This window comes from Rana temporaria, chromosome 13 (assembly GCF_905171775.1).
Source record: "Rana temporaria chromosome 13, aRanTem1.1, whole genome shotgun sequence".
NCBI classification, from domain to species: domain Eukaryota; kingdom Metazoa; phylum Chordata; class Amphibia; order Anura; family Ranidae; genus Rana; species Rana temporaria.
Window position 1 is genome coordinate 116,298,899 of NC_053501.1, and position 20,561 is coordinate 116,319,459.

The following is a 20,561-nucleotide window of genomic DNA, read 5'->3' on the forward strand; positions in this document are numbered from 1 at the left end:
TGGTGGGGAGATCTTCTTCAGGGCCCATTGACATCTATGTGTGCGTTTTTTCCTTTTTGAAGCATTACGCGTGTCCGTTGCACCAACAAGCGCTGAATCGCGTTCAATACATTTTTGAATTTGGTATTTGGCGTGCAAAGGGTTAACAGCCGTTGTTCTGATTGGCCGTCATTTGTTCTGTGTGAATGGAGCTAAATAATAATGGGGCAGATTCAAGAAGCAATTGCGCCTCTGTAACCATAGGTTGCGCGGCGCAATTGCTTACTTGTCCCGGCGTAACGAGTGCTCCTGATTCAGGAACCTCGTTACGCCGACTGCAGCCTAAGATCTGCGCGGCATAAGGCTCTTATGCCCGCATATCTTAGGCTGCATTCTTGCGTTGGCCGCTAGGTGGCGCTCCCATTGTGCTCAGCGTATAGTATGCAAATTGCATACTAACACCGATTCACAACGTTGCGCGAGCCCTGCGTACGCAATTTACGTCGTTTACGTACGGCGGTTTTCGCGCAAGGCTGCCCCTGCTATTAGCAGGGGCAGCCCATGTTTAGTATACCCGTCGTTCCCGCGTCGCGAAATTTGAATTTTACGTAGTTTGCGTAAGTGAATCGTGAATGGCGCTGGACGCCATTCACGTTCACTTTGAAGCAAATGACGTCCTTGCGACGTCATTTGCCACAATGCACGTCGGGAAAGTTTCCCGACGGAGCATGCACTCTACGATCGGCGCGGGAACGCGCCTAATTTAAATGATTCCCGCCCCCTACGGGATCATTTAAATTACGCGCTCTTGCGCCGGGCATTTTGCCGGCGCGCCCACGCAATTTACGGAGCTTCTGCTCCGTGAATCGAGGGCAGCGCAAAAAAATTGGGGGGGCGCAGGGCAAAATCATTGCCCTGCGCCTCCGCAAAAAAAAGCGCAATTATACCTGAATCCGGCCCAATGTTATCAGGCTATTTCCTGTATAAGACGAATGTTTTACAGTGAATTGAAATGGAAAAATACCACATCTGGCCACTAGATGGTGTGAAGTAAAATATAATTTTTCAATGAAACTTCAGCTCCATCTGGTGGCCAAGATGCTGTATTTTCTGTTTTAAATCGAAATAGAAATGAGGATGGCGGGCATAGGAGTGCGCAGCCTATGGCATTAGGGTGAGCCACTAGCCAGGCCTTAAGAGTTACTCGCCACCAGTTGCCCCGCCCAACCTCTCCCCTGCCCCACCCCTAAGTCCGCCCCTAAACACACCCTTGGAAATTATCTGTTAAATGTTTAAAGCAGAATTAAGTTCCAAAAATAAATAACGACAACGTTAACACTATTAGCATAAAGCATATCAGTACCCATCAAATGCAGCCTCACTGTGCCCATCAAATGCAGCCTCACTGTGCCCATCAAATGCAGCTCTACAGTGTCCATGAATGCAGCCTCACTGTGCCCATGAATGCACACTTACTGTGCCCGTCAATGCAGCCTCACTGTGCCATCAAATGCAGCCTCACTGTGCCCATCAAATGTAGCTCTACGGTGTCCATGAATGCAGCTTTACAGTGCCCATGAATGCAGCCTCACTGTGCCCATGAATGCACACTCTCTGTGCCCGTCAATGCAGCCTCACTGTGCCCATCAAATGCAGCCTCACTGTGTCCATCAAATGCAGCTCTACGGTGTCCATAAATGCAGCCTCACTGTGCCCATGAATGCACACTCTCTGTGCCCGTCAATGCAGCCTCACCGTGCCCATCAAATGCAGCCTCACTGTGCCCATCAAATGCAGCTTTTTGGTGCCCATTAATGCAGATTTACGGGGGCCCATGAATGCAGCCTCACTATGCCCATCAATGCAGCCTCACTATGCCCATCAACGTAGCCTCACTGTGCCCATCAAATGCAGATTTATGGTGCCAATGAATGCAGCCACACTATGCCCATCAATGCACTCTCACTGTGCCCATCATTGCAGCCCCACTGTGTCCATGAACACAGCCTCACTGCCCTTTAATGCAGCCTCACTGTGCCTGTGAACGCAGCCTCACTGTGCCCATGAATGCACACTCACTGTACCCGTCAATGCAGCCTCATTTTATGTGTGTAGTAACATTGTATACATTTTATGTGTGTAGTAACATTGTATACATTTTATGTGTGTAGTAACATTGTATACATTTTATGTGTGTAGTAACATTGTATACATTTTATATGTGTGTAGTAACATTGGGGCAGATCCTCAAAGAAATTACGCGGCGTATCTCTTGATACGCCGCGTAATTTCAAATTTTGCGTCGTAATCCGCGTCGAGTATGCAAATTAGCTATTTCCGACGATCCATGAACGTACGAGCGGCCGTCGCATTTTTTTACGTCGTTTCCGTTCGACTTTTTCCGGCGTATAGTTAAAGCTGCTATCTGGTGGTGTACTCAATGTTAAGTATGGGCGTCGTTCCCGCGTCTAATTTTGGAAATTTTACGTTGTTTGCGTAAGTCTGTGAATGGGGCTGGAGGCGTGAAAACAATGACGTCCTTGCGATGTCATTTGGAGCAATGCACCCTGGGAGTTTTTACGGACGGCGCATGCGCAGTTCGTCATTTAAATTAAACACGCCCCCTACCCGCCCAATTTGAAATCCGCCGCGAGAGATACACTACGCCGCCGTAACTTACAGCGCAAATTCATTGAGGATTCAAACTAAAGCTAGGTAAGTTACAGCGGCGTAGCGTATCTCACATCTGCGCCGGGCGCAGCGGAGGTATGTGGATCTGCCCCATTGTATACATTTTACGTGTGTAGTAACATTGTATACATGTTATGTGTGTGTGTAGTAACATTGTATACATTTTATGTGTGTGTAGTAACATTGTATACATTTTACGTGTGTAGTAACATTGTATACATGTTATGTGTGTGTAGTAACATTGTATACATTTTATGTGTGTGTAGTAACATTGTATACATTTTATGTGTGTAGTAACATTGTATACATTTTATGTGTGTAGTAACATTGTATACATTTTATGTGTGTAGTAACATTGTATACATTTTATGTGTGTAGTAACATTGTATACATTTTATGTGTGTAGTAACATTGTATACATTTTATGTGTGTGTAGTAACATTGTATACATTGTATGTGTGTAGTAACATTGTATACATTTTATGTGTGTAGTAACATTGTATACATTTTATATGTGTGTAGTAACATTGTATACATTCTATGTGTGTGTAGTAACATTGTATACATTTTATGTGTGTGTAGTAACATTGTATACATTTTATATGTGTGTAGTAACATTGTATACATTTTATATGTGTGTAGTAACATTGTATACATTCTATGTGTGTGTAGTAACATTGTATACATTTTATATGTGTGTAGTAACATTGTATACATTCTATGTGTGTAGTAACATTGTATACATTGTATGTGTGTGTAGTAACATTGTATACATTGTATGTGTGTGTAGTAACATTGTATACATTGTATGTGTGTGTAGTAACATTGTATACATTTTATGTGTGTAGTAACATTGTATACATTGTATGTGTGTGTAGTAACATTGTATACATTTTATGTGTGTGTAGTAACATTGTATACATTTTATGTGTGTAGTAACATTGTATACATTTTATGTGTGTAGTAACATTGTATACATTTTATGTGTGTAGTAACATTGTATACATTTTATGTGTGTGTAGTAACATTGTATACATTGTATGTGTGTGTAGTAACATTGTATACATTGTATGTGTGTAGTAACATTGTATACATTTTATGTGTGTGTAGTAACATTGTATACATTGTATGTGTGTGTAGTAACATTGTATACATTGTATGTGTGTGTAGTAACATTGTATACATTTTATTTGTGTGTAGTAACATTGTATACATTGTATGTGTGTGTAGTAACATTGTATACATTGTATGTGTGTAGTAACATTGTATACATTTTATGTGTGTGTAGTAACATTGTATACATTGTATGTGTGTGTAGTAACATTGTATACATTTTATGTGTGTGTAGTAACATTGTATACATTTTATGTGTGTGTAGTAACATTGTATACATTTTATGTGTGTGTAGTAACATTGTATACATTGTATGTGTGTGTAGTATAATTGTATACATTTTATGTGTGTGTAGTAACAGTGTATACATTTTATATGTGTGTAGTAACATTGTATACATTTTATATGTGTGTAGTAACATTGTATACATTGTATGTGTGTGTAGTAACATTGTATACATTTTATGTGTGTGTAGTAACATTGTATACATTGTATGTGTGTGTAGTAACATTGTATACATTGTATGTGTGTGTAGTAACATTGTATACATTGTATGTGTGTGTAGTAACATTGTATACATTGTATGTGTGTGTAGTAACATTGTATACATTTTATTTGTGTGTAGTAACATTGTATACATTGTATGTGTGTGTAGTAACATTGTATACATTTTATGTGTGTGTAGTAACATTGTATACATTTTATGTGTGTGTAGTAACATTGTATACATTTTATGTGTGTGTAGTAACATTGTATACATTGTATGTGTGTGTAGTAACATTGTATACATTGTATGTGTGTGTAGTAACATTGTATACATTGTATGTGTGTGTAGTATAATTGTATACATTTTATGTGTGTGTAGTAACAGTGTATACATTTTATGTGTGTAGTAACATTGTATACATTTTATGTGTGTAGTAACATTGTATTCATTTTATGTGTGTGTAGTAACATTGTAACATTGTAAAACAGAGGAAGCTGAATTTTTCCATTTCATAGATCAATCGACGGCCAAAAAAAATATCCAGAAAGGTGTAAAAGAAGCCCCCAATTGTTCTCTCGGCGTATCTATAAATATCGCGCAGAACGAGGATTGGAGAGCGCGGATCCTGCGCTGAATGACATTCGATTCGCTTGTTTTACGTGAATTATCCGACACGTGGGTATTAATTTGCGCTCTGGACACTTCTGAAGAGGTAACGTGCAGACTGAGCGGCTGCGTGGGCGCGGGGGAGGGGAGGAAAACGCGGACTGTACAGGTGACTGAGGATGCGGCTAGGACGGCGCCGTCAGCACGAGAACATTCACCCCTTCGTGTCCGAGAGTGAAACCAACGTTCATGCCTGAGCACAATCCTGCAACTTTGACACGTGTTAGTAAAACCGTACAGATCACCATCACCATCACTTTGTACACCCAGGAGGATTATTTATTTATTTTCAGAATAAATTGGGCTTTTGTTTTTTGTTTACAAATTTTGTTTTTTTGGAAAAATTGGTGGTGCAAGAATATATCACAAATAAAAAAAAAATGTTCACATACACTGTTGTGTACATGTAATAAAATGTTTTTTCTAATAATTTTTAGGCTACCAGAATAATAAATTGGGCTTTTATTTTTTGTTAACAATTTATTTTTTATTATTACAATTAAAAAAAAATGTTGAGGAAAAATTGGCGGTGCAAAAATATATTACAAATAAAAAAAAATGTTCAGATACAATGTTGTATACATGTAATAAAAGCATTTTTATAATAATTTTTAGACTAACAGAATAATAAATTGGGCTTTTATTTTTTTGTTTACAATTTTTTTTAGAGGAAAAATTGGTGGTACAAGAATATATTACAAATAAAAAAAATGTTTACATACACTGTTGTGTACATGTAAGAAAATATTTTTTCTAATAATTTTTAGGCTAACAGAATAATAAATTGGGCTTTTATTTTTTGTTAACAATTAATTTTTTATTATTACAAATAAAAAAAATGTTGAGGAAAAATTGGTGGTGCAAGAATATATTACAAATAATAAAAACAAATGTTCAGATACACTGTTGTATACATGTAATAAAAGCATTTTTATAAAAAAATGTTGGACTAACAGAATAATAAATGGGGCTTTTATTTTTTTTGTTTACAATTTTTTTTTAGAGGAAAAATTGGTGGTACAAGAACATATTACAAATACAAAAAAAGTTCACATACACTGTTGTGTACATATAATAAAAAAAAATTCTAATCATTTTTAGGCTAACAGAATAATAAATTGGGCTTTTATTTTTTTGTTTACAATTTTTTTTTAGAGGAAAAATTGGTGGTGCAAGAATATATTACAAATAAAAAAAATGTTCACATACACTGTTGTGTACATGTAATAAAATATTTTTTCTAATAATTTTTAGGCTAACAGAATAATAAATTGGGCTTTTATTTTTTGTTAACAATTTATTTTTTATTATTACAAATAAAAAAAAATGTTGAGGAAAAATTGGTGGTGCAAGAATATATTACAAATAAAAAAAAAATGTTCACATACACTGTTGTACACATGTAATAAAAGTATTTTTATAATAATTTTTGGACTAACAGAATAATAAATTGGGCTTTTATTTTTTTGTTTACAAATTTTGTTTTTGTGGAAAAATTGGTGGTGCAAGAATATATTACAAATAAAAAAAATTCAAATACACTGTTGTATACATGTAATAAAAGCATTTTTATAATAATTTTTGGACTAACAGAATAATAAATTGGGCTTGTGTTTTTTGTTTACAAATTTTTTTTAGAGGAAAAATTGGTGGTACAAGAATATATTGCAAATAATTTTTTTTCACATACACTGTTGTGTACGTGTAATAAAATATTTTTTCTAATCATTTTTAGGCTAACAGATTAATAAATTGGGCTTTTATTTTTTGTTAACAATTTATTTTTTATTATTACAAATAAGAAAAATGTTGAGAAAAAATTGGCGGTGCAAGAATATATTACAAATAAAAAAAATGTTCACATACACTGTTGTGTACATGTAATAAAATATTTTTTCTAATAATTTTTAGGCTAACAGAATAATAAATTGGGCTTTTATTTTTTGTTAACAATTTATTTTTTATTATTACAAATAAAAAAAAATGTTGAGGAAAAATTGGTGGTGCAAGAATATATTACAAATAAAAAAAAAATGTTCACATACACTGTTGTACACATGTAATAAAAGTATTTTTATAATAATTTTTGGACTAACAGAATAATAAATTGGGCTTTTATTTTTTTGTTTACAAATTTTGTTTTTGTGGAAAAATTGGTGGTGCAAGAATATATTACAAATAAAAAAAAATTCAAATACACTGTTGTATACATGTAATAAAAGCATTTTTATAATAATTTTTGGACTAACAGAATAATAAATTGGGCTTGTGTTTTTTGTTTACAAATTTTTTTTAGAGGAAAAATTGGTGGTACAAGAATATATTGCAAATAATTTTTTTTCACATACACTGTTGTGTACGTGTAATAAAATATTTTTTCTAATAATTTTTAGGCTACCAGAATAATAAATTGGGCTTTTATTTTTTGTTAACAATTTATTTTTTATTATTACAATTAAAAAAAAATGTTGAGGAAAAATTGGCGGTGCAAAAATATATTACAAATAAAAAAAAATGTTCAGATACAATGTTGTATACATGTAATAAAAGCATTTTTATAATAATTTTTAGACTAACAGAATAATAAATTGGGCTTTTATTTTTTTGTTTACAATTTTTTTTAGAGGAAAAATTGGTGGTGAAAGAATATATTACAAATAAAAAAAATGTTCACATACACTGTTGTGTACATGTAATAAAAAAAAATTCTAATAATTTTTAGGCTAACAGAATAATAAATTGGGCTTTTATTTTTTGTTAACAATTTATTTTTTATTATTACAATTGAAAAAAATGTTGAGGAAAAATTGGTGGTGCAAGAATATATTACAAATAAAAAAAAAAGTTCAAATACGCTGTTGTATACATGTAATAAAAGCATTTTTATAATAATTTTTGGACTAACAGAATAGGAAATTGGGCTTTTATTTTGTTGTTTACAAATTTTTTTTTGGGGGGGAAAATGATGGTACAAGAATATATTACAGATAAAAAAAATGTTCAGATACACTGTTGTATACATGTAATACAATTTTTATAATATTTTTTAGGCTAACAGAATAATAAATTGGGCTTTTATTTTTGTTTACAATTTTTTTTTAGAGGAAAAATTGGTGGTACAAGAATATATTACAAATAAAAAAAAATGTTCAGATACAACACTGTTGTGTACATGTAATAAAATATTTTTTATAATATTTTTTAGGCTAACAGAATAATAAATTGGGCTTTTTTATTTTGTTTAAAAACTATTTTTTTTAGAGGAAAAATTGGTGGTGCAAGAATATATTACAAATAAAAAAAAATGTTCAGATACACTGTTGTGTACATGTAATAACATATTTTTTCCAATAATTTTTAGGCTAACAGAATAATAAATTGGGCTTTTAATTTTTCTTTACAAATTTAATTTAATAAATTGGGCTTTTATTTGGTGGTAAATGGAAGATATCCTGATTTTTTTTATTATTATTATTATTATTATTATTATTATTATTATTATTATTATTATTATTATTAAAGGAAAACTGGCCCACAATAGTAAAAAATAATAAAAAATAGTAAAAAAAAAATATATATATATTTTAAATTTAGCTGTATATTTCTTGCTACTACCATAACCTTCCACCAAAGTACAACCCAAAATAAATTCTACTGCTCCTGATAATTGCAGCGATATCACATATTTGTATGTTGTTTGTACAATGCTGGGCGCAGGGGCGCTGCCTCCCTGTCCATGCATCTGGTCCCCTAATGTACATGCAGGGCACCGGACACATGGATTCCAATGTGTTTTGTTTTTTTTAAGCACATGATCAGAGCCTGAAGCTCTAATTGGCTTAAAAATAGGGTAGGCTCAGGGCGCAGAGCACTGCGCCCCCGAGCCCACCCAGTTGTGTGACAATAGCGACTTATTATAGGCTATTGACACACTGATTCTCCACCCGGCCAACCAGGAAGCGGGTCCCGAGACCTGTTTCCAGATTGGCCTAAAAAGAGAACTGATCCTACTGGCCTAGGAGGAGGAGGAGGGAGGAGACACACCATGACGCTGAGGAGAGTACGCAGACTGTTCTGTACCCAGCAGGTCATGACTGATTGAAATACCTTTCTCTCTCAGTGAAGATGTTGTTTCTTGGCCTCCCCCTGCAGTGCTCTGTGCTGGCAGAGCTGAGTAACAGCCACACCCTTCAGCCCGCATCATCACACAGACCTCTATTGAAGAAAGAACAGGGGGTGTGTCTGACCAGAGAGGGGGTGTGTCAAACCAGGTCAGTTACTGAGTGCTGATTACAGAGAGCACTAGGTACGCCTACACAGACTTTTAGACTATTCTGTATCCCAGCAGGTTATGATTGATTGAAACACCCCCCTCTCTTGGTGTAGATGGTGCTTCCTGGTCTCACCCTGCGGTGCTCTGTGCTGACAGAGCTGAGTAACAGCCACACCCTTCAGCACACATCATACAGACATATAATGCAGAAAGGAGAGGGGGCGTGTCTGGCCAGGTCAGTAACTGAGTGCTGATTACGGAGAGCACTAGGTATACCTATGCAAACTTTTGGACTACAACCACACCTTTCAGCCCGCATCATCACACAGATCTCTATTGCAGGAAGAAGAGGGGGCGTGTCCGACCAGAGAGGGGGTGTGTCAAACCAGGTCCGTTACTGAGTGCTGATTACGGAGAGCACTAGGTATGCCTACACAAACTGTTGGACTATTCTGTATCCCAGCAGGTTATGATTGATTGAAACACCCCCCTCTCTTAGTGTAGATGGTGCTTCCTGGTCTCACCCTGCAGTGCTCTGTGCTGGCAAAGCTGAGTAACAGCCACACCCTTCAGAAAGGAGAAGGGGGCATGTCTGGCTAGGTCAGTTACTGAGTGCTGATTATGGAGAGCACTAGGTATACCTATGCAAACTTTTGGACTACAGCCACACCTTTCAGCCCGCATCATCACACAGACATCTATTGCAGGAAGAAGAGGGGGCGTGTCTGACCAGAGAGGGGGTGCGTCAAACCAGGTCCGTTACTGAGTGCTGATTACGGAGAGCACTAGGTACGCCTACACAAACTGTTGGACTATTCTGTGTCCCAGCAGGTTATGATTGAATGAAACACCCCCCTCTCTTAGTGTAGATGGTGCTTCCTGGTCTCACCCTGCAGTGCTCTGTGCTGGCAGAGCTGAGTAACAGCCACACCCTTCAGAAAGGAGAAGGGGGTGTGTCTGGCCAGGACAGTTACTGAGTGCTGTTTACGGAGAGCACTAGGTATACCTATGCAAACTTTTGGACTATTCTGTATTTCAGAAGATTATGATCTGTGATTGAAAATACTTTCATCTCTCAGTAAGATGTTCCTTCCTGGTCTCACCCTGCAGTGCTCAGTGTTGGCAGAGCTGAGTAACAGCCACACCCTTCCGTATCTGTCACCACACACTAGGGTTGCCGCCTCATCCCGTTAAACCCGAACATGTATTAATTACACAGGTTCTGTGGCTCATTAACCTCTTGCCGTCGCCGTTATACGTCAGCTGTTTGAAGAGAAATATCGTTATGGCAGCAGCTAGCTGGTATCCTCTTCTTCAGCGGGTGGTCCTCTTTCAGATAAAAAAATGGTCTCTGCGGCGGATTCGCTGCGAGATCACTTTTATCGGTGGCGAGAGAGGGGCACCCCTCCCACCGCGCTCTGCTCATCTCCCCCCGCTTACCCGAGCCGCCATTATCGGCGGAGATGATCGCGTCCACTCCCCTAGCATACCTCCCAACCGTCCCGGATTTTGCGGGAATGTCTCGCGATTCGCAGTAAATCCGGCGCTCCCGCGAGTATCGCTCGGACCCCCCCCCCCCCCGCTCAACAACTTCGTTTGGGGGGTATGCCCATTTGTCCCTCATTCTGAAGTTGAAATATTGGGAGGTATGCCCTAGATGCCTGGCTACCGAGTGAGGGGGAAGATGGCTTCTGCTCGGCTCCATAGCATTGAAGGGCAGAAGCCATGTGAAATGTCACTTCCGCACAATGCTCTTAAAGGGGAATTTTTATTTTTTATTTTTTTCAAATTACATTTTTTCAAATACATTTTTTTTATTGCATTTTAGTGTAAATATGAGAGTTCTTTTTGACCCCAGATCTCATATTTAAGAGGTCTTGTCGTGCTTTTTTCTAATATGAGGGATGTTTACATTCTTTGTAATAGGAATAAAAGTGACCCAATTTTTTTTTACACTGCCCCTTTAAAAAAAAAAAAAGTAAAATAAGTAATAAAATGTAAAAAAAAATTAAAGCGCCGAGCTTGCGCGCAGAAGCGAACGCATATACGTGAGCAGCGCCCTCATATGAAATGGGTGTTCAAACCACACATGTGAGGTATCGCCGCGATCGTTAGAGCGAGAGCAATAATTCTAGCCCTAGACCTCCTCTGTTAATCTAAACATGCAACCTGTATTTTTTTTTTTAACATCGTCTATGGAGATTTTTAAGGGTAAAAGTTTGTCTCCATTCCAACGAGCGGGCGCAATCTTGAAGCGTGACATGTTGGGTATCAATTTACTCGGCGTGACATTATCTTTCACACTATAATAAAAACATTTTTTTTTTTTAGTGCGCTTGTAAGACCGCTGCTCAAATACGGTGTGACATAAAGTATTGCAACAACCGCCATTTTATTCTCTAAGGCAGGGGTGTCAAACTCAATGTCATGGCGGTGCCGCATCAGCATTATGATTGTTCTCAAAAGGGTCAGTTTTATCTGTAAGATTGGATATCCAACGCACCCCCCCCCCCTACATTAGCTGTCAAGAGCCCCCCCACCATCAGAAGTTGAGTCCCCCACCCTCCCTTACATCACAGTGCACCCCCTTTCCTTATGCTGCTGCTGGGAAGAAGCTGGATGCATTGCTTGAAAGCAGAAAGTAGGGGTCTGGAGGAGGGGTGGAGCTCTCGTGCAGCTGCAGGAGAGGTACTAGGGACACATGAAATGGCCTGAAGGGCCGGATTCGGCCCGCGGGCCTTGTGTTTGACACCTGTGCTCTAGAGTGTTAGAAACAAAAAATGATATATACCGTATTTATCGCGGTATAACGCGCTCCCGCGTTATACCGAATTCCTGTGGAAAAAAAGTTTTTTCGTTTTTTTGTACTTACAGTTTTGGTGTCTTGCGCAGCGTTCATCGGCGGCCTCGTCGGGTCCGGCGTTCGTCTGCGGCTTCGGGCGTCCGTCTTCGGCGGGTCGGGTGTCCTCTTCGGCGGGTCGGGTGTCCTCTTCGGCGGTTCCGGCGTCCTCTTCGGCGGGTCCGGCGTCCTCTTCGGCGGGTCCGGCGTCCTCGCGTCCTCCCCGCTCGTTTCCCGACACGAGTTTTGAATACTGCGCCGGCATATACCGAGCGCAGTACACTCGTGAATCTTCGGGCAGGCTCGGCAACTGTCGCGCTGACGTCCTGTACGCTCAGGACGTCAGTGCGAGAGGCGCCGAGACTGCCCGAAGATTCACGAGTGTACTGCGCTCGGTATATGCCGGCGCAGTATTCAATACTCGTGGCGGGAAAGCGGGTATCGGCGTATATCGCGCACCCACAATTTTGCCCTGATTTTCAGGGCAAAATAGTGAGCGGTATACGCCAATAAATACGGTATATACAATGTTTGGGGGTTTTTAAGTGGTTAAGTTGGGTAATTAAACTCACTTAGTACATTCAATTAGTCTCAGAATCTGTGTAATTAATATGTGTTCGGGTTTGGGCAACCCTACAATATATAGCAGGAAGACGAGGGGGGCGTGTCAGAGCAGGTCACTTACTGAGTGCTGATTGCTGAGGTCTCTAGGTCTTTTTATGCTGAATAATGGATTGTATTTAGGCCCAGCTGATGCACCCGGAAAGTGGGGGTAAACAGTGGCGTCACTAGGGGGCCAGAGGGGGCCATGGCCCCACCAACATTATACTGTCCCCCCCCCCCCCCCCAGGGTGCTGTACATCGCTTCCTGAAAACAGCACCCATATGTTATGCTGAGCATCCATAAAATGTAAGAACTGGACTCCATGAATGAAAAGGGGCATGGCCAGGGAAATGAGGCGGGGCTTTATCTGACTTGCTGCAGTCTATAATGCATATTGTGAGAAGCTCGCAGTGTGCAGAGGAAGCCGCGTCAGTCCAAGAGAGGAGCCGGTAAACCCCGGAGGATGGAGGACAGATTTAAGAAAAAACACAAAAATGTAGATATTCATAAGTTAGATTTTCTTTATTTTTATTCAAGAAAAAAAAATACGACTTTCAGAAATAGCATATAAAATAAATATTTCTCCCTTTTATGTAAACAGATTCCCTGCCTGCATCAGAATGAAATAAAACCCCCTGTACAATATATATATATATATATACACATTATATACAAAGAGCTCTGTACAGTCACATTGTGCCACTGCCCCGCCCACTCCCATCTTAAATACAATTACAGTGTGTCACTGCCCCACCCACTCCCATCTTATATACAGTCACAGTGTGCCACTGCCCCGCCCACTCCCATCTTATATACAGTCACATTGTGCCACTGCCCGCCCACTCCCATCCTATATACAATTACAGTGTGCCACTGCCCCGCCCACTCCCATCTTATATACAATTACAGTGTGTCACTGCCCCGCCCACTCCCATCTTATATACAATTACTGTGTGTCACTGCCCCGCCCACTCCCATCTTATATACAATTACTGTGTGTCACTGCCCCGCCCACTCTCATCTTATATACAGTCACATTGTGCCACTGCCCCGCCCACTCCCATCTTATATACAGTCACATTGTGCCACTGCCCGCCCACTCCCATCTTATATACAATTACAGTATGTCACTGCCCCGCCCACTCCCATCTTATATACAGTCACAGTGTGCCACTGCCCCGCCCACTCCCATCTCACCTTATATACAAGCTGTACAGTCAGCGTGTCACTGCCCTGCCCACTCCCATCTTATATATAATCACAGTGTGTCACTACTGCCCCGCCCACTCCCATCTTATATATAATCACAGTGTATCACTGCTCCGCCCACTCCCATCTTATATATAATCACAGTGTGTCACTACTGCCCCGCCCACTCCCATCTCAGCTTATATACATCGATTCCATCTCCTTTGTAAAAATAAATTACACAATGTTGCAAAAAACAGCTCATAATTACAATCCAATGATAATCATACATGTGAAGAGCGATCATCACACACACACAGATTTCGATTACCATCAGATGAATTGCACATCCCCCCACCACACACTGATTGGCCCAAACAGATGACGATTTAATACGTCGGTAGGATGTCATGGCTTTTTCTCCTTTTTTTTTTTACTGCCAATCAGACCCGTGCGCAAAACCTCAGAAGGAAGCCGCTTTTTTTATCTGCGTCTCCCCGCGATCAGGTGACATCGCAAACCTTAGAGTGCAGCTTCCAACTGAGGCTTTTCGCGCAGGTTCCTCACCTTCAAAGCAGCTTACATTTTAACACCTGACCTTAAAAAGTTTATTAACTCAGATACCAACAAAAATATATATTTTTCTTATTTTTTTTACCATTATCCCAAAGATATCAGCAGCTTATATTAAAGGAAGTGGCCTTTAGGCAGTGGGAAGTTTGGGCAACGGTAAACCTTGGGTTGATTTGGATAACCAAAGCAGCCTTGATAAAGAAGAGCCAGTAACATTTACCAGTATAGGTATAAGCAGGGGGCGTTGCTAGGTCTACAAAAGATCTGGGGCTAGAGCCCATAGCAGCAAAGTAAAGAAAGTCATATGCGTTACATATCTGAGTAAGGATTCCCCCTTATATCAGGGTCCCCAGAGAACCCCCGCACCTTCATCAAAGTTCCCCCCTTCCGTCTCAGCACCGCCCTGGTCACCCTAGAGACTCTGGGCCCCAGATTCAGGGCTATATCCCCAGAAGCCCCCCCTAGCAACGCCACTGGATATAAGGAGCTTTGCAAAAAAAGTATCTATAAAGTTCCTAGGAAACAAATATTTCTTTAGTATATTGACTAACAGGAAGCTAAATGTGCGCTACAAAATATCCTCCCCTTCCAATCATAACACTAGATGGCAGCGCTCTATTTAAAGGGCATGTCCAGCCAAAACTTTTTTTCTTCCAGTTAGAAAAAGGATTAGAACCCATGCAAGGTTTTTGGGAACCCCCATTATAGAGATTTCCCCTCGCTTCCTGTCCCCCTGACAACGATTCCACCAGACAGGAAGTGAGGGAAAATCTCCAACAGCAGCAGAAAAAAAAGCCTGACAGGGGTTCTAGCCTTCCCCTATTCATCTGACACACTTTTATTTCTGTCTGTGTTGCTGTAGGAGAATTTCTTTCCTCACTTCCTGTCAGGTAAAAGCGTTGTCACTAGGACAGGAAATGAGGATAAGACTCTCTAAAGCAGGGGTCTCAAAACCTGGCGGCCCTCCAGCTGTTTCCGAAACTCCAAGTCCCATCATGCCTCTGCCTGTGCTTGTAACTGTCAGCCTAGCATGGCATCATGGGACTTGTAGTTTTGCAAAAAGCTGGAGGGCCGCCATTTTGCGACCCCCTGCTCTAAAGTGATTCCAATGGCAGGACTTCAAATCCTTCACCATTTTATCCAAAAACTAAAAGAAAGTTTTGGCTTGACACGCTTTGAAGGTGAGAAGATGCCTGTGCGAAAAAGCCTCAGGTGGAAGCTGCACCCCGCCTACCAGTTCCAAAGTAGTGAGGTCACCTGAATAGGTTCAGCTTTAGGGTCCTCAAACTGGTAAGGGGGGGGAATCAGTTTCCGTCAGAGGTTTTGCACACAGGCGTTTTGCCCCAATTGGCTGTAAATCGAATGAACGTGGTCAACTTGGCATGGATAAGTCCATGGTGACCCTAGATAGAGGGGAGGAGCAATAGATAAATGTATTCATTGCCGTTACGGGAGTAGTAAAGGAAGTCTGGGTGGAACAAGTCAAACACTTGGTTCCCCCCGTATAGTGCAAATAACACTCCAGAACCAACAGTGAAAAATTCTCTGTCCTCTTATTTGGGGCCTAGGCCCCCCCCCTGGAGAAAGAAGCCATATCAGACACCACACAACAAATAAAAAAAGTCAGCAGGCAGATGAACATTTGAACAACTAGCCCTTTAGGAAGAGTCATTGTCCTTCCCCCGTTGCATTGTGAGAATGGACCATTTGGTGGGGGGGTGAGGTCTGCATTGGGACAAATAAATGTTCTCCAGCATTGAGCCGTACCCCGTGCTTGTTATATTGTCCATTGCATACCAATCTGGACTCCACTGAGCCGTGTCCGCCAAGGTGCTGGACAAAAAAAAAGCCCAAAAGATTGCACAACCATCAGCAGGTTGGAGGCTTGTCCTGGACACCAAGTCCGCTTCAAGTCAATACTGTCATTCGGGTGGCCAGAGTCCAAAGTATCAAGTCCAACCCCTGACTGTTCCATGAACAAGTGCGCCAGTGCCAAGCGGTCTGCGACGGACCACATAAATACTTATGCCGGTAGCCCGCCACCTAGACATTGCCCTTTAAATAAACGGTTTGCAAGGCCAACTGATAGGCCAAGAGAAGTTGCAGATGAGAAGGTGTCAGCTTCACTCCATCCTCTTGCGCCCAAACACGGCGGACATGCTCCTGACGATGCCCTTGATCCCAGCGTTTTTCTTGTTGGCGTTGCGGCTCTCCCGCACGGACTCCAGGAGTTGGTGGAAGACCACCAGCGAGCCGTGGTAGGTCTCCGCCGCTGAGATCTCGAAGAAGCCGCAGTCGGAGCCGATGGCCAGCATGCGCCCCTCCTCGCTGGAGACTTCCCGCCGATGCTGGAGGTCGCGCTTGTTCCCTACGATGATGACGGGAGCTAAGCCCTGTCGCTTCTTCTGCTGGCGGATGCGCTGCAGCTGCTGGCGCACCACGTTGAAGCTGTCGCGGTTGCAAATGCTGTAGACCACGACAAAGCCATCGGCCCATCGCAACTGCTCATCGCTGATACACGTCTGAAGGCTAGGGTTCTGTTCAAGAAAGGCAAAATATTTTTATTAAAAAAAATATCCAAATATACATAGATAAATCACAGTGATTGGTTAAATGAGGCTTAAAGGGTCAACCCACCCAGAAATGAAATGGAGATGGAGTTAAACCATCTGAGGCCTCTACTCTTAACTTGCCCACCATAAAAATGGCCAGATACTCTCCTTGTAGAGATTCAACCCATTCTAAATTCAGTAAGGAGCATGTACACTACAATGTGGGTGGGAAATCACAAAACTTCAAGGTAGGTGGGAACTTTAAGGTGGGAGGGTACATCTAACTTTATGGTGGGTGAAATTGCTCCACTGGATCCCCCAAGAGATATAAGGACCCAAAAGGTCTACTAAGTAACAATCACTTCATGTACCCAAGAAGGATTTCATGTAGACAGTGACTCACCTGAGGACAGACAGAGTCCCAGATGCTGAAGAAGGTCTCCCGGCCATCCACCATGACATTGTGCGTGTAGATGGACTCTGAAAAGACATAAAAGAAAAATGATTGTTAGGAGAGCTGAGGATCCTCGAGGACAAAAAGTCACAATCTGATCAATTAAAACTTATATACAATATTAACTTAAAATCTAATTTTTCAGAACGATAAGCGCTTATGCACATGGGAATATTGGTCAATGTAGCAAAATACGGCCATATTGTGGTGCTCGGGAGCCACAAAATGCAAGTAAGGACTACGTTGGAGAAAGGCTACGTTGGAGAAAGTCTACGTTGGGGGAAAGACTACGTTGGGGGAAAGACTACATTATACAAAGACTATGTTATAGGAAGTCTACATTGGGGGAAGTCTACGTTATAGGAAGTCTATGTTGTGGGAAGACTACGTTGGAGAAAGACTATGTACTACGTTGGGGAAAGACTACGTTGGGGGAAGACTACGTTGAGGAAAGACTACGTTGAGGAAAAAAACGTTGAGGAAAGACTACGTTGAGGAAAGACTATATTGAGGAAAGACTACATTGAGGAAAGACTACGTTGGGGGAAAGACTACGTTGAGAAAAGACTACGTTATAAGAAGACTACGTTATAGGAAGTCTACGTTGGGGGAAGTCTACGTTGGGGAAATGGTACGTTGGGGGAATGGTACGTTATACGAAGACTACGTTATAGGAAGTCTACGTTATACGAAGACTACGATATAGGAAGTCTACGTTATACGAAGACTACGATATAGGAAGTCTACGTTGGGGGAAGTCTACGTTGGGGGAAGTCTACGTTATCTGCAGCCTTGGGCTCCAACCATTCCTCCTCATCTTTTATAGCAAGACCACCCATGTGAATTAGTTGCCTGCCTACCACCAAGAAAGAAATACATAAGCAGTGGAAGGGGGTGTGCTACAGTGGGTGATAGAATGAAAACCTTCAGCCTTTAACATATTAGGTAAATGTTGGATCTATAGGGAAAGGAATACGCCCTTTTATATTTCAGTTCTATCTCTGAATTTAATAACATTTATAATAAAAAAATTTAGCGAGAGGAACTTACCGGTGCCAACGTACTCTCCGATGAACCTCCGAGTCAGGAATCGGACGGTTAGCGCTGAAAAGCAGAAGATTAAATATTTAGATTTCGACCCAGAAACACAAAATTCAGTCATTAGTGACTGTTCAGAACATTTAAAAAAGGTCAAAGTCGGGCTCATTTACCTGCAATATGCCGCAAACCAATCAGAATCAGTTTACTGTTGTAAGATCGGTGGGGAATGCATGTTGATAACAATTTCCTATGGGATTATTAAAGTATTCTGAATCTGATTGGTCGCCATAGGCTATTGCACTAAACAGTTACTCTTCATCCTACATCAGTAGATTTAAACCTGGCTTTTCTCACACAAAAAATGCTTAGTTGCCTTGGTTATAATTGAAAGGATCAGTCCACCCAGAACAGATATTTTAGTAACTGGTGGAGCATGCGGGCCTGATCAGCATCTGACTGTTATTTGTTCTGGATACCTCAACCGTGAAAACTCCCTGTCAGAATTCCTGACTCTGTTCCTGTCTACCTGGGAGTTTTTGGGGTGTCCCCACTTGTGTGTCCAAGACCTAGGAGCCCAGTGTTGGGATGGTGGGAACCCCTTATAATGGGCACATCAGGTGTACAGATCCGGGAACTCAGCACAAGGATGGTGGAAATCCCTCATAAAAGACACATCAGGTTTACAGACCCGGGAACTCAGCACAGGGATGGTGGGAACCCCTCATAATGGGCACAGCAGGTGTACAGACCTGAGAACTCAGCACAGGGATAGGGGGAACGCCTCAATGGGCACAGCCGGTGTACAGACCCGGGAACTCAGCACAGGGATGGTGGGAACCCCTCATAATGACCACAGCAGGTGTACAGACTCAGGAACTCGGCACAGGGATGGTGGGGACCTCTCATAATGACCACAGCAGGTGAACAGACCCGGGAACTCAGCACAGGGATGGTGGGGACCTCTCATAATGGGCACATCAGGTCTACAGACCCGGGAACTCAGCACAGGGATGATGGGAACCTCTAATAATGGACAATACAGTTGTGCAGACCCGGGAACCCAGCACAGGGATGGTGGAAAACCCTCATAATGGGCACAACAGGTCTACAGACCCGGGAATTCAGCAGAGGGATGGTGGGCACAGCATTAAAGAGATAGAAGAGACTGCCAGGGAGGTTTAACCCTCTATCATCCAACAAACACTGAAATCTCAACGTCCAAATCTCCTTCAAGCTTAAAATCAGCAAGGAGGATTCTAATCAGCGCTCCAGACCACAGAGAGAGAGAAGAGGGTGAAGAGTGCACCCCATCCAAATTCATTCTGGGCAGCAGAGCTGGCAATCACATAGGGGTGAATATCCAAATAACAATTAGCACCGTCTAGTGGCCGAATGTGCTATTTTCTATTTTAAAACAAGAAAACATTCGACCGGGAAAGGTAGTAGCCCAATGACATTTGTTCTCTGCACCGTTTGCACAGATCGAATGTTATGATTACGCCACGTAAAACGTTCTGCTAAACTTTATATATTAAATTCTTAACTCCCTTTATTTCTTTAAAAGGGCACAAGTGACAGAAGAAAAGAAGACAATAAACTAAATGAAATCTTCTGCACTTTTCACTCTCACTTGTTGGCAGCAGAGCTTGCAATCAAAGTGAGCTCTTTAAAATCAAAATTGCATTTTAATCTTTTTTTTTTCTCCAAAAATTATAACTATTTATCAACAGGAAAAATTTGAAAAATTTAGAGGGGGGAAAATGTAGAAAGGAGTAAATCTGACATTCACGGCGGGTGGTATGAATGACGGCGATCTTTCCACCGCCGGTGAATGTTTGGTGAAAGTCACATTCTCCGCTTTATAAATGGCAAAAAAATATATATATTTTTGGTTAAACCTACCGGATTTGCCCACGTTCTCCGCGCCCAGGACCAGAATGTTGGCTTCCACTTTCTGCTGCTGGTGGCCGATCTCGGTCATCTTGGCTTGCTGGTGATGTTGGTTGGTGCGGATTTGAACAACCATTTGTAATCCGGGAACTTGTTAGTGAGGAAGAAGAGTGATGAGGATTCTGAGCTCCGAGCCGACCGCCAGCTCTTC

The 20,561-nt window shown here is 41.2% G+C and overlaps 1 protein-coding gene across 1 annotated transcript; it reads right to left on the reverse strand.

The window, feature by feature from the left end:
• Positions 1-15,416: 15,416 nt before the first annotated feature.
• On the reverse strand, positions 15,417-20,561 carry LOC120920518 (ras-related and estrogen-regulated growth inhibitor-like protein). Its single transcript, XM_040332637.1, has 4 exons — positions 20,363-20,561; positions 18,470-18,523; positions 17,369-17,445; positions 15,417-16,950 (listed from the first exon to the last, which is right to left on the reverse strand). Exons 1-4 carry the CDS (start codon positions 20,484-20,486, stop codon positions 16,537-16,539), a joined length of 669 nt encoding a protein of 222 aa, XP_040188571.1. The 5' UTR covers positions 20,487-20,561; the 3' UTR covers positions 15,417-16,536.